The sequence below is a fragment of the Mustelus asterias genome, chromosome 1, assembly GCF_964213995.1.
Source record: "Mustelus asterias chromosome 1, sMusAst1.hap1.1, whole genome shotgun sequence".
NCBI lineage: Eukaryota > Metazoa > Chordata > Chondrichthyes > Carcharhiniformes > Triakidae > Mustelus > Mustelus asterias.
In genome coordinates, this window is record NC_135801.1 from 116955856 (window position 1) to 116971631 (window position 15776).

General features: G+C 40.7%; 1 protein-coding gene across 2 annotated transcripts in view; it reads right to left on the bottom strand.

The window, feature by feature from the left end:
- The window catches only part of LOC144496883 (LON peptidase N-terminal domain and RING finger protein 1-like), a 43579-nt gene that overhangs the window by 6796 nt on the left and 21007 nt on the right, over positions 1-15776 (bottom strand). Inside the window, exons 5-9 of one of the 2 annotated variants that reach the window (XM_078217482.1) lie at positions 13205-13430; positions 12655-12748; positions 11415-11529; positions 9041-9162; positions 801-959 (exon numbers count right to left, since the gene is read on the bottom strand). In XM_078217482.1, the coding sequence (XP_078073608.1) occupies positions 801-959; positions 9041-9162; positions 11415-11529; positions 12655-12748; positions 13205-13430 (716 nt within the window). Of the gene's footprint in view, positions 1-800; positions 960-9040; positions 9163-11414; positions 11530-12654; positions 12749-13204; positions 13434-15776 lie in introns of both variants that reach the window. The other variant, XM_078217473.1, reaches the window with a different exon arrangement.

The following is a 15776-nucleotide window of genomic DNA, read 5'->3' on the forward strand; positions in this document are numbered from 1 at the left end:
TTAGCTTTATTCCTGGGACTTCATATTCAATCTTGATAAAATCTAGAATTCCGATCTTTTACTAAAAGAGACAATCAATCCAAGTTTCTGCCTTAAATGTTGGATGAAGCTGTACCCTAAAACTCTTTGCTCTCCCATGAGGCTACTTCCGTTCAGAGTGTGGTTACTGCAGTTTTTATTCTAAAAAACAAAACGTGTCATATTACATCTGCAGACATGGAATTTCATGTGCCACTTTTTAGCCCAATCCCACAGCAGACAAAATCGCATTGCACCTTTTTATTGGCCTTATACAGCATTAACTATCCTCTAATTTGGTATCATCTGCAAATTTGGGTAGGCTGTGGGCTCTTTTAGCTGCATTGGCTATGTTCACTAAAGGATGTTTTTGTAAAGCTGTGATGTAACAATTTTGATGATATTCCTTGCTTACACACATTATTTTAGGCATGATTCCATCCTGGAATACAAGGTCGTTTTCCTCAGCCCAATAATGTCCAATTACTGTCATGAAAGTAGAAAGGCCTATCTTCAGAGCAAAAAGCTGTGGCAGAGCCAGCTCCTTCTCCAGATTAACCCTGTACTTGTTCAAGGTCTTCCTACAAAATTATTTAGAAAATCCAGCGCCATTCCACTCCAATCTGTGCAATATACCACTAAGTTTTGATTACATTATTGCTAGTATTCTTATTGTTGAAAGTGACTTACTTTGCGGTTATGTACCCCTCATTTTGAGCCTTGTTACCATGGCTAATTGCTAATAACTTTAACACAAGAGTCATAATTAGTTTACAACATACCCATTATGTGGATCACTGATACACATTCCAAATCGCTTTGTACCAGTCTCAAAGCATCTTCGAATCATAAGCCTATACCGTGGCTCAAAAACATGAAGAGGACAAGGAACAGTAGGATATGCCATAGTGCACACGAAAATGGGAACACTTTTGGTCAAACTGGAAAAGAAAAAGCAATAGAAAGGACTTAATATTTCACAACATTCCTGAAGTCCTTTCAAATCCTTGGTTCAAAACCTGCTTTCCCCAAGAAATAATTTGATTTTGCCACCCCACTATATCTCACAAGAGGAAAGCCAAAATAAAAAAAAATCTAAACTTGGGCAAGTTCCATGAACAAACATTGCAGGGTTACTCATTTCCTACAAGGAAAAAAAGTAGAGAAGCGAATATAAATTATGAGTACCAAGGCATACTTTCACAATCTCTCTCCTCCAAAAATACTGAAATCTTAATTGGCAAGTTATGGCCCAATTGTGGGAAGGAAACACAATTGAATTGCAGAACATAGAACATAGAACAGTACAGCACAGAACAGGCCCTTCGGCCCACGATGTTGTGCCGAGCTTTATCTGAAACCAAGATCAAGCTATCCCACTCCCTATCATCCTGGTGTGCTCCATGTGCCTATCCAATAACCGCTTAAATGTTCCTAAAGTGTCTGACTCCACTATCACTGCAGGCAGTCCATTCCACACCCCAACCACTCTCTGCGTAAAGAACCTACCTCTGATATCCGTCCTGTATCTCCCACCACGAACCCTATAGTTATGCCCCCTTGTAATAGCTCCATCCACCCGAGGAAATAGTCTTTGAACGTTCACTCTATCTATCCCCTTCATCATTTTATACACCTCTATTAAGTCTCCCCTCAGCCTCCTCCGCTCCAGAGAGAACAGCCCTAGCTCCCTCAACCTTTCCTCATATGACCTACCCTCCAAACCAGGCAGCATCCTGGTAAATCTCCTCTGCACTCTTTCCAGCGCTTCCACATCCTTCTTATAGTGAGGTGACCAGAACTGCACACAATATTCCAAATGTGGTCTCACCAAGGTTCTGTACAGTTGCAGCATAACCCCACGGCTCTTAAACTCCAACCCCCTGTTAATAAAAGCTAACACACTATAGGCCTTCTTCACAGCTCTATCCACTTGACTGGCAACCTTTAGAGATCTGTGGATATGGACCCCAAGATCTCTCTGTTCCTCCACAGTCTTCAGAACCCTACCTTTGACCCTGTAATCCACATTTAAATTTGTCCTACCAAAATGAATCACCTCACATTTATCAGGGTTAAACTCCATTTGCCATTTTTCAGCCCAGCTTTGCATCCTATCTATGTCTCTTTGCAGCCTACAACAGCCCTCCACCTCATCCACTACTCCACCAATCTTGGTGTCATCAGCAAATTTACTGATCCACCCTTCAGCCCCCTCCTCTAAGTCATTAATAAAAATCACAAAGAGCAGAGGACCAAGCACTGATCCCTGCGGCACACCGCTAGCAACCTGCCTCCAATCCGAAAATTTTCCATCGACCACCACCCTCTGTCTTCGGTCAGACAGCCAGTTACCTATCCAATCGGCCAACTTTCCCTCTATCCCACACCTCCTCACTTTCATCATAAGCCGACCATGGGGGACCTTATCAAACGCCTTACTAAAATCCATGTATATGACATCAACTGCCCTACCTTCATCAACACACTTAGTTACCTCCTCAAAAATTCTATCAAATTTGTGAGGCACGACTTGCCCTTCACGAATCCGTGCTGACTATCTCAGATTAATCCGCATCTTTCTAAATGGTCGTAAATCCCATCCCTAAGGATCCTTTCCATCAATTTACCAACCACCGAAGTAAGACTAACCGGTCTATAATTACCAGGGTCATTGATAAAGAAGGCCTCCTACTTTATCACTGAACAGCACCCGACCTGTAGATAATCAGGGACTGATAAGTATGTATGATTTTGATCACATGCATCATATAAAGTCTATTATACAATGCACGGCATAAAAGCCCAATAACACAGAGTAATCAAAGTTAACGTACTTGTGGGGTATTGAATTTATTACCAAAATGCAAGACAACTCCTGCACAAAACTTACTTATCCATATCACTGGTGCTTTAAAAAAGTCACAGTTCATGATATTAGATATAAATATTGCATTCTGCACACTGCAATGATTTATCCCAAAAAGAACAGGCTAAACAGAGCAGAACTAAACAGACTGAACAGCCATATTAATTTTTTAAACACGTAACTGGAATAATTTAGTCATAATTAGTTGAACATGTTTAAGCTAGCATGCAGGAAGCCAACAACTGGTCACTGAGTGCAACTCATCACGGAATGTGGGCTTGGGGATTTGTTGAAAGAGGGAAGAGGTGCTGTTCACTTAATTGGCTCCTTAATTTTGAGTTGAAAACACAGTGCAGCAAACCACATTAAAAGAGCTCGGGGCTCGGAGGCTCAGTCTGTGTACTGGCTGTGTTGAGAAAAATTCAAAGTGTGAAAGGAAACAGACAATTAATTGGTTGGTGGGTATTTTGCTCATTTATTTTTCAAAACTTGGGAGTTTAGTAGTAATGGTAAGGTTTTTAGTAGCAAGGCTTACCGGCCGTAGTGAAGTTTATTGAGCAGTAGGACTAGTCTCCTGGTTTATAATAGTCAATAAAGTTAAAAGGCATGGCAGGTGAGTTTCATGGATTGCCCATCCTGTAACATGTGGGAAGTCATGGATGTTTTCTGTGGCTCAGATGACTACATGCACACGAAGTATCACCAGCTGCAGAAACTAGGGGTCTAGTTTTGAACTTGAGCAATGCCTGGAGTGACTGTGGCACAGCCAGAAGGCTGAGAACTGCATTGATAGCATGTCTAAGGATATGGTCACACTGCCGGTTGAGAAGGTATAGGCATAGGGGGAATGGGTGACTGCCAGTCAGTCTAGGCAAACCAGGTAGGTAGTGCAACAGTCCTTAGATCATCTCACTCACTAATTGGTTTTTCATTCTGGGTACTGGAATCATAGAATCCAATGAGCCTGCACTGACAACAATCCCACCCAGGCTCTATCCCCATAACCCCATGCATTAACCCTGCTAATCCCCCTGACACTGAGGGGCAATTTAGCATGGCCAATCCACCTAACTTGCACATCTTTGGACTATGGGAGGAAACCGGAGCACCCGGAGACACGGAGAGTGTGCAAACTCAACACAGACAGTCACCCAAGGCTGGAATTGAACTGGGTCCCTGGTGCTGTGAGGCAGCAATGTTAACCACTGTGCCACCATACCACCCCTACTGATACTGATAAAGGTGATGATTCTTTGGAGGAGTGCAGCCGAGCCAAGTCCATGGCACCATGGATGGCTCAGCTGCACAGGAGGGGAGAAGAATGGTAGAGAGATTCAATTGTTAAGAAGAACAGACAGAAACTTGCATGGTGTGATTCTAGAATGGTGTGTTGTCTCCATGATGCCAGGGTCAAGAATGTCACTGAGTGGCTGCAGGACATTCTCAAGGGGAAGGGTGAACAGACAACGGTCATGATCCACATTGGTATCAATGGCATAGGGAGAAAGAGGAATATGATCCTGAAAGCAGATTTGAGAACTAGGAAAGAAATTAAAAGCAGTAATCTCAGGATTACATTCAATGCCAAGTGAGTTAGTGAGTACAGAAACTGGCAGATCGAGCAAATGAGCAAAAATGTGAATGAACAGATGGTGCAGGAGAAAGGGCTTTACATTTCTGAAGTACTGGGGCAGACGGGACCTGTACAAGCATTTTTGTTACATCTGAACAGGACCATAAGAATAAGAACATAAGAAATAGGAGCAGGAGTAGGCCATCTAGCCCCTGGAGCCTGCCCCGCCATTCAATAAGATCATGGCTGATCTGACGTGGATCAGTACCACTTACCCGCCTGATCCCCATAACCCTTAATTCCCTTACCGATCAGGAATCCATCCATCCGCGCTTTAAACATATTCAGCGAGGTAGCCTCCACCACCTCAGTGGGCAGAGAATTCCAGAGATTCACCACCCTCTGGGAGAAGAAGTTCCTCCTCAACTCTGTCTTAAACCGACCCCCCTTTATTTTGAGACTGTGTCCTCTAGTTTTATCTTCCTTACTAAGTGGAAAGAATCTCTCCGCCTCCACCCTATCCAGCCCCCGCATTATCTTATAAGTCTCCATAAGATCCCCCCTCATCCTTCTAAACTCCAACGAGTACAAACCCAATCTCCTCAGCCTCTCCTCATAATCCAAACCCCTCATCTCCGGTATCAACCTGGTGAACCTTCTCTGCACTCCCTCCAATGCCAATATATCCTTCCTCATATAAGGGGACCAATACTGCACACAGTATTCCAGCTGCGGCCTCACCAATGCCCTGTACAGGTGCATCAAGACATCCCTGCTTTTATATTCTATCCCCTTCGCAATATAGGCCAACATCCCATTTGCCTTCTTGATCACCTGTTGTACCTGCAGACTGAGCTTTTGCGTCTCATGCACAAGGACCCTCAGGTCCTTTTGTACGGTAGCATGTTTTAATTTGTTTCCATTGAGATAATAATCCCATTTGTTATTATTTCCTCCAAAGTGTATAACCTCGCATTTCTCAACGTTATACTCCATTTGCCATATCCTCGCCCACTCACTCAGCCTGTCCAAATCTCTCTGCAGATCTTCTCCGTCCTCCACACGATTCACTTTTCCACTTATCTTTGTGTCGTCTGCAAACTTCGTTACCCTACACTCCGTCCCCTCCTCCAGATCATCTATATAAATGGTAAACAGTTGCGGCCCGAGTACCGATCCCTGCGGCACGCCACTAGTTACCTTCCTCCAACCGGAAAAACACCCATTTATTCCGACTCTTTGCTTCCTGTCGGATAGCCAGTCCCCAATCCACTTTAACACACTACCCCCAACTCCGTGTGCCCTAATCTTCTTCAGCAGCCTTTTATGGGGCACCTTATCAAACGCCTTTTGGAAATCCAGAAACACCGCATCCACCGGTTCTCCTCCATCAACCGCCCTAGTCACATCTTCATAAAAATCCAACATGTTCGTCAAGCACGACTTTCCCCTCATGAATCCATGCTGCGTCTGATTGATCGAACCATTTCTATCCAGATGCCCTGCTATCTCTAAAACCAGAACCACTATCCTTCACTGTGCGTGTGCATGATGATTTACATCCCTGTGTTGAAAGAGGTGGCTGTGGAGATAGTGGATGCATTGGTGTTCATCTTCCAAAATTCTATACATTGTGGAATGGTTCTTGCAGGGCAAGAGCATGGCAGATGGAATATAAAGTGTGACAATGCATAAAAGGTGGGAAAAACAGAAATGCAGAGCATTTCTTAAATGGTGAGAAATTGGGAAGTGTTGGTGTCCAAAGAGACAGGAGTGTCCCGATAGCTAACATGTAGGTGCAGCAAACAACTTAAAAAGGCAAAAGGTATGTCAGCTTTTATTGCAAGAGAATTTGAGTACAGGAGTAATGATGTCTTGCTGCAATAGTGTACAGCCTTGACGTTACCACACCTGGAATATCACATTTCGGTCTCCTTACCGAAGGAAGGATATACTTGCTGTAGAGGGAGTGCAATGAAGTTTCACCAGGCCTGTTCCTGGGATTGAAGGATTATCCCATAAGGAAAAAGAATCGAGGAGACAGGGCCTGCATTGGCTAGAATTTAGAAAAATGAGAGAATCTCTCATTGAAACATACAGGGCTCTACAGGTTCATTGTAGGAAGTATGTTTCCCCTGGCTGGGGTTCCAGAACCAGGATATAGTTTTAGAATAAGAGATAGGACATTTAGGACCAAGAAGAGGAGGCATTTCTTCTCTCAAATGGTGGTAAATCTTTGGAATTCTTTACCCCAGAAAGCTGTGGAGGCTGAGTCATCGAGTATGTTCAAGACAGATCGATAAATTTCAAGGCAGTAATGACATCAAGGGAAATAGAGAGTGCGACGAGGTAGATCAGCCATGATCTAACTGAATGGAAGAGCAGGCTCAATGGGCAGAATGGCTTACTCTTACTGCTATTTCCCATTACCTTGTAATACGTTTATCCCTTAAATAGTGATAAATAATCAAAGAACAAATGGTGCCAGCTTTGGCTCAGTGGTAGCACTCTTACACTTGAGAGAAGATTGTGGGTTTACATCCCACTTGGGGGTCTCAAGCATAAAATTTAGCCAGATATTCCAGTGATAAGAGAGTGCTGTATTCACACAGTTAGCACAACTCTGAAGAGCAAGAGTATTTATCCTTCAATTAACAACACTTCAAGCAGATTATCTGGTAATTATCGCATTGCTGTTTAGAGTCAGAGGTTTACAGCATGGAAACAGGCCCTTCAACCCAACTTGTCCATGCCGCCCTTTTTTTTTTAACCCACTAAGCTAATCCCAATTGCCTGCATTTGACCCATATCCCTCTATACCCATTTTACCCATATAACTGTCTAAATGCTTTTTAAAACACAAAATTGTACCCGCCTCTACTACTACCTCTAGCAGCTTGTTCCAGACACTCACCACCCTGAGAGAAAAAAATTGCCCCTCTGGACATTTTTGTATCTCTCCCCTTAAACCCATGCCCTCTAGTTTTAGACTCCCCTACTTTTGGGAAAAGATATTGACTATCAAGCTGATCTGTGCCCCTCATTATTTTATAGACCTCTATAAGATCACCTCTCAACCTTCTACGCTCCAGAGAAAAAAGTCCCAGTCTACCCAGCCTCTCCTTATAACTCAATCCATCAAGTCCCAGTAGCATCCTAGTAAATCTTTTCTGCACTCTTTCTAGTTTAATAATATCCTTTCTATAATAGGGTGACCAGAATTGCACACAGTATTCCAAGTGTGGCCTTAGCAATGTCTTGTACAACTTCAACAAGACGTCCCAACTCCTGTATTCAATGTTCTGACTGATGAAACCAAGCATGCCGAATGCCTTCTTCACCACTCTGTCCACCTGTGACTCCACTTTCAAGGAGCTATCAACATGTACCCCTCGATCTCTTTGTTCTGTAACTCTCTCCAACGCCCTACCATTAACTGAGTAAGTCCTGCCCTGGTTCAATCTACCAAAATGCATCATCTCATTTGAGGGACACTGCTGCTGCATTTCCTACAGCCTACAGTGGCTATACTTGGTACTGCATTGGCTGTGAAGTGAAAGGCAATACAAGCTTCTTCTTTCAAATTAATTAATAGACAAACTTTACTATCAGGTTTCTACATAAAACCACCTATAGAACAATTTCAAATATCAAATTTATCAATTATACCATCACCAATTTATCAGAATGTTACAACACAAAACCTATCAGTCCATTTTCCTTCACACAAGCCGCCTAGTGTGATTCCACTCTCCTGCTTACTTTTTATAAATGTATCGAAATCATCTTTTGACAATTTTTGTAGCATGTTCTAAGCAACTCCTGAGTGAAAGGATTTTTTAGCCTCACCCACTCATATAGGACCATAAATTTAAATGCAAGATTTAGTGTACAATTTGCAGCACTTAAAGCCACAAAGTCACGGGAGAAAAAAGAGGGACCAACCATGGCCAACAAGAGTTAAAGGCAATTCTTGTTATTCCCTAATTTAGCCTGTCTTTTTCTTATTCATTCGTGGGACATGGACATTGCCAGCTGGCTAGCATTTATTGCCCATCCATAATTGCTCTTGAAGTTGCTAGGCCATTTTAGAAGGGAGTTGAGAGTCAACTACATTGCTGTGGCTCTGGAGTTACACGTAGGCCAGACCAGGTAAGGGCAGCAGGTTTCCTTCCCTAAAAGACATTAGTGAAGCAGATTGGTTTTTCTGACAATTGGAAATGGTTTCATGGTCATCAGTAGATTCTTAATTCCAGATTTTTTTATTGAATTCAAATTCCACCATTTGCCAAGGCAGGATTTGAACCCTGGCTGAATTTCTGAATTAATAGTCTAGTGATAATACCACTAGGCTATTACTTCCCACTAATTTGTGGATATTTAAAATCTCCCATAATAATGACACTAATATCAATAATTCTCTAATTTCTCTACAATTTTTGAATAGACTGGTAACCCAGAATATACTCAATATTAATTTCTTATGATTCCTTAGCTCAATCAAAAAGGAATTCTATCTGTATCACTTATTTAAAATCTCATCTCCAGCAGTACAAGATATTTCATGAATAATAGCTTACTTTGAAAGTTCTGCGGTTTCTTCATCATGAATCCTTTGCCTTTCGCGAAGTTCTTCAGAAAGATACCTTGCAATCACTTCTTCCAATAAGTAGGTGACAGCATATTTCCTATTCTCAAGATACTAAAGAGAAAGATACTTTAAGTCACTTGGCTTATTTTATGCAATACATTTCTATCATTGGAACCCCAAGAGAATACACTTGATTTAGATTCATTCATTAGCTGTTAACTTCACCACTGCTACACAACAAATATTAGGTTTTTTGAGTGGGATTGGGCTGGGTGGGGTGTGGGGGGAGAAGAGGAAATGATGTGTAAATAATCAAACAAGTTTTGTATTGCATAAGATAGACAATTTAATTGTCATTTTAAAAATATATTTCATTTTGTAGTTTAGTGTACATTAGGGAAGGCAGTGGCGTAGTGATATTGTCATGGGACTAGCAATTCAGAAACCAGGGTAATGCTAGTTCAAATTCTACCATGGCAGATGGTGGAATGTAAATTTAATCAAACATCTGGAACTAAAAGTCTAATGCCCTTGAAACCATTGTCAATAGTCATTAAAAACCTCTCTGGTTCACGAAGGCACTTTGGGGATCTGCCACTCTTACCCGGCATGGCCTACATGTGACTCCAGATCCACAGCAATGTAGTTGACTCTGAACTTCCCCATCAAGAGCAATCAGGGAAGGGCAATAAATGCTGGCCCAGCCACTGATGCCCACATACCATGAAAATTTTTTTTAAAGTTTGAATAATGGTAGCTGGTCGCACGTTACTGAATGAATAATCCAGAGGCTTGGACTACTGCCTGGAGACACCAATGGCAGCTGGGTGAATTTAAATTCAATTAATGCCAATCATAAAACTAGTCGTAAAAAAACATCTAGTTCACAAATGACCTTCAGAAGAGGAAATCTGACTGGCCTACATGTGACTCCAGATCCACAGAAATGTGGTTGACTCTCAACTTGCCTCTGAAATAGCCAAGCAAGCCACTCAGTTATATTAAACTGTTACATAATAGCACAATGGGTGTACCTACACAACATGTACTGCAGTAGTTCAGGAATGCAGCTCACCACCAGCACCTTCTCATGAGCAACTAGGGATGGAGAATAAATGCTAATCGTACCAGCCTCATTCACATCCCATGAACTAATGAAAAAACTCTTTCCATTTTATGGAGCTCCTAGCATTCTGGCCAGCCTTGTTGATTTATTTCTACCATTGTAGGAATGAAACAAGCATAGTAGAAGCAGCCACTGAAGTGCCACTAAAAACTGTCCAAAATTAGTAATTTTGTTGACTAATCAGAATGTGTGTGGTATCCTGCAATGGCCCCAATGCTGAACAGGATTCCCAGTGCACCCAAGGGTAAAACTGAATGAAGCTGCTGTTATAATCAAGGTTAGTAACTGCCCTGGATCCAGATATAAGGAAGAGTCCCTCGGACTGGCACATTTTACTGAAGGAACATAACAGTACACGTTATCAAGGCCCTGAGGCTGTATTACAGTGATGCTAATTTCATGTTACTAATCTGTTGGAGCTTCTTGAAAGCAATCTGGTTGCCTTACATCTTATCAATGTTAATTGCTTGTTAGTACGGCTGAATCGAACTACCTTCAATAAACTGTGGTGTTGATAACAATGGAGAACAGGCTTTTTAACCAGCCCAGAAAAGAAGAAAGGGCTCTTCCAAAAACAGATCCAGATTCTACTTGAAATAAATTTGAGCATTTTCAAGTCAATCGGTTATAAGTTCACATCCCAAAATTGCCAACATCACTGGGTGGAAAACAAATACAAACTGATGTAATGAAGGTTGCTTTTCGATTGTTGACAGGAGAGGGGGAGACTTACTCAACATTTGACAATTAGACCTGACCTAGGAGTGTTTGATGCTATCAGGACATATTCCATTCTACACAAGCACATGTCCACTTGAAAAAGTGCTTTAAAAAAAAAGTTAAAGTATAAACCAGATCTATCAAACTACTGGATGGGATAGTAGTCCGTGCAGACTCGATGGGCCGAAAGGCCTCCTTCTGCACTGTAGGGATTCTATGGATCCAAAGTGCGAGCTCCCAAATCACCTCATGGACAAAGTAAAAATGACTTTTGTTGACTATCAGACAAACCTTAAAATGGCAGCCTTCAACTGTCATTAAAGATTTTAAGTAATCACCAGATTGCCAAATAAAGACATCAAACTGATGAAAATTATCTGCAGGAGCCTGTAATATTCATCAAGCATTTCATGTTAAAATGGACACATTTAAGTTTTTAAAATGGAATTTGTTTGTTAATGTTAATTGATGACCATTATAAAACCTCAAGACATAATCAGCATGGTCTGCAACCTACTTCTTTTAGACTGTCTTTACATAGTGGACATAGTGGATTGTGGTCCAAACTTCGTTCCAAACAACCTTTACAGAAAGTGTGGCCACAGGGTGTAGTGATGGGTTCCAAGAACAATCTGCAAGTGTCCGAATTCAGAAAATTACTTTTAGCAATGTAAATATATTACATAGGTAGCTGCAATAAGTCAAGACATTAAAAACACACAACTGGAGGCATTTAGTGAAACCTCACTATATAAAAGGCAGCATTTAAAAAAAACAAACAGCTCCATATGAACAGGACAAGCTAAAATGAAGAAATAAATAAAAAGATCTTAGGAAGGGTAGAGGGAATGACAAATTAAAGAGAACAAAAGGTACTTCAAAAATTAAAATCAGGAATGAGTTATATGCATGCATTTAAAACAAAACTTTAATAATCATGGAGGAATGCAACTGATATAGCTCAAATTTGGAAAGGACGAAAACGTCACAAAAGGATTACAACTTAGCAGTAGAATACAAGATGCATTGGGTTGCATTAAGAAAGAATCCATATGGACAGAATGGAAAAAGGGAAGTGGTATTATTCTCCTTGAACACTAGAATGATTGTAACTGCATCAAGATAAACTGAAATGTGTCACGTACATGGTTAAGTCAGAAATGCTTAATAGAATGCACTTTACTAGGTCAGTAAATTCTTAGTCCTAAAAATGTTTCTGTAGCTCTGGGAAATGAATCTTCAAATGGGAGATGAACAGAGTATAGAAGGATGTTATAAAGACAAGAAAAAAGCATTCAATGAGTAGAATTCCATGATAAACACCTCAGGAATATAAAAAGGTAGTAGGAAGTGAAATATTAGATTGGAGGGATGAAAAGTGGATTTGAAAAAGGCTAGGAGGTAAAGAAAAAAGGCAATAGCAAGGGCACTCTAAGGGAATAAAGTGAAAATGAGGTGGGGGTGCAGGCTAAGCTTCCGAAACAATTTAAACTACAGCCAAAAAGTACACGTCACCTTAAAACTGTAACACAGAAAATCTGCCTCAACAAGTAAAATCAGGCAAAAAAAAGTTTTTAAAAATCATCCAAATTATTTAGTTTGGTATGATTACTTTAATAAAAACACCTCTTTTTTGTATAGATGCAGGAACTGAAAACTTAGAACAACAAGTATGAGGAAAGCAATTTACCAGAGGTGCTGTAGTCTAAGGGTTTATTCTGGTACACATTTGCCATTCCATCAAAATGCTTTCTTACCTCATACAAAGGGAGCACTCAAAATCTGATGCATCGATTAGATCCTTAGTTATTATTCTTTCAGAACTCGATGAATGGAACAATTGTTCAGCATCTGATTAAAAATACACTTATTTTAAAATTTCTTACTAGAAAAATAAATCATCCACTGAGAAACATTCTGAATTAGATCACGGGAATAAGGTACTTTTACTACTTAAAAGTTTTTAAAAATGATACAAAGTGAAATTAAATAAAATAGCAAATCATTCACTTCTTAAACATTTAAGTCTTCACTTCAGAAAGCCCATCTTCAGATCAATGCAGTTCAACACAGAGGAGTGGTACGCACGACATTGAGTAACCAAAAGGTCTTCCATTACAATCAAACAAAATAGTTCTCTTTTTAAATAAGAGTTCTTTTTTTAAAATAGTCCTGTAAATACAAAATGGAGCCTTCCCCCATCTTAATAAAGTTGTTGATGACTCATTAGACAGTTATAATTTTGGCATTGCCAATTTGTTTGAACTACCTAAAACAGCTCAACATAGTTTTGTGAACTTAACTGACCCTGCTTTTGGTGTTTACTCTTTCCATCACCAGTTTCCTTTATTTCTTGATCACTGAAAGTAAGTTTTCTTTTCGTTAGAACAGCCTTTTCTTGGCATGAAAGCAGTGGAGCCGAAGAAATCTTTTTCAAACCAACAAGGTACTCCACCCTGTGTAACAACTGAACAGAATGGGTCTGACTTGGGCATGCTAACTCTTCTTCTGCGGAGTTCGGCACATTTAACATCTGCTGATTCACAACAAAAGTTTGTTAGTACAAAAAAAGTTATACTCATATGTGCAACACCTCTCAAACAACTAATATTGTCAACAATGTTTAAAAGACATTGAAATCCTGAAGATCACATCAAGTTGTGAAAACTGATCATTGTATTATCGTTAAATATTGCAGCATACATACTGGAATATTGAAAGTCAAAAATGAAAGCTCAGACTCAATTTCTTAGCTTTATAATTATCTCATTCACCTGAGAACCTAAAATGTTTAGGTACCAATATATTCATTTAGCAGTTTGTATTTGAGATGTGGCAATTACTGGCATGTTAGGCAGTAACTTTTATCTATAAATAGATGCTTCAGGGCCTTAAAGGCTAGCTATAGTGTATAGTCGCATGTAACCCAGACTCAGTAGGGATGGCAGGTTAACATAAGAATTAGGAGTAGGCCATCTGGCCTCTTGAGCCTGCTCCGCCATTCAATAAGATCGTGGCTGATCTTTTTGTGGACTCAGCTCCACTTACCTGCCCACTCACTATATCCCTAATTCCTTTACTGTTCAAAAATGTATCTATCCTTGCCTTAAAAACATTCAATGAGGTAGCCTCAACTGCTTCACTGGGCAGGGAATTCCACAGATTCACAACCCTTTGTGTGAAGAAGCTCCTCCTCAACTCAGTCCTAAATCTGCTCCCCCTTATTTGAGGCTATGCCCCCTAGTTCTAGTTTCACCTGCCAGTGGAAACAACTTCCCTGCTTCTATCTTATCTATTCCCTTCATAATCTTGTGTTTCTATAAGATCTCCCCTCACTCTTCTGAATTTCAATGAGTACAGCTCCAGTCTACTCAGTCTCTCCTCATAAGCCAACCCTCTCAACTCCAGAATCAACCTAGGTGAATCTCCTCTGCACCCTCTCCAGTGCCAGTATATCCTCTCAAGGAGACCAAAACTGTACACAGTACTCCAGGTGTGGCCTCACCAGCACCTTATACAGCTGCAACATAACCTCACTGTTTTTAAACTCCATCCCTCTAGCAATGAAGGACAAAATTCCATTTGCCTTCTTAATTACCTGCTGCACCTGCAAAGGAGGGTTCCCTTCCTTGCAGGAGTTTTCCTCCCAAAAAAATGACAATTCAATAGATTAAACGGTAATTTTCTGTTGTGAGCCCAAAAATTACAAATTCAATTTCACATTACTGCAGAATATGAACTCAACCTCTGGGTTAATCAGTGACACAACGAGTATACTGTATTCCAGTAATGAAATTGGAGTGCATTTTAAAAATAAGCCTCACAAAATTTAAAGCATTTTATTCCTCTTCACATTTTTTTGGTCTGTGGTCTGCCTTATATCATATTATTATATATGATATAAGAGCTAACCAACTCCCAGGTCTTTCTAAATGGCTTAGTACACACACAAGTAATCACATAACTTCACTTATTTCCTGCAACAATGCCTGGTCTCTTCATGGTTCCCTTCCCCTGACACAAGCACAGAAAACAGAGTGGGGGCCAACACTGAGTGTCAATTGATGGTGCTTTCACAGCGCTTGCCATGGAGACGAAGGCCAACATTGATGGAAGTGCAGAGAGAAGCAGGGGACAACCCACACATGCATAAAGGATTGTGTGAAAACAACCACCACACAACAGGAGTATGGCGTGAAAAGTGAGCTCAACAGTTCAAGTCAGGGGCTGAAGAGTGGCAGTTGAAGTACTGTTGTTAGCTCCATTTGTAGCTGAGGCTTAGAAGCTTATTGGCAACTGAAGAAGTGGCCAAAGGTCACTGGTTACATGCCACTAAGAGTTGGGGGCTCAACAACGCCCAGGAGCAGTGATGTTCTGGTCAGAGCAGCCAGAGATCTGGGATTATGACAATGATTAGATGACAGGGTGCAGTCCTGTGAATTCAGAGAGACGAAGTCGGGAAAAGAGACTGAGCAACTGGGAAGCAAGCAGTCTTTAGGGCAGTTTTGTAATGTGGATTGAAGAGATTAAAATGATGTTGTAACTGATTAGGATTTGGTTACATATTAATTAAAATTACAGTTATTTTGTAGAAATGTACATAAGATATGATGGGAGAATGTCAAATTGACCACTGTTGAATTTGCTGCCTTGATCTGTGTGTGAACATCAGGGTTAAGTGAGTGAGTTCACATGTGGTGTCCCACTCAGAGCTTTGATATAACAAACAATCTACATTTAGTACCCAATTTCACTGAGGATGGAGTTGAAAGATAGTTCATCTTCTTTGAAAAAGCAGCTACAAAGTTAGAGTGGCCACAGGACACACTGATTCAAATTTTGCCGAGTGCTTTGTTGGTGAAAGCAATGATGCTTATTC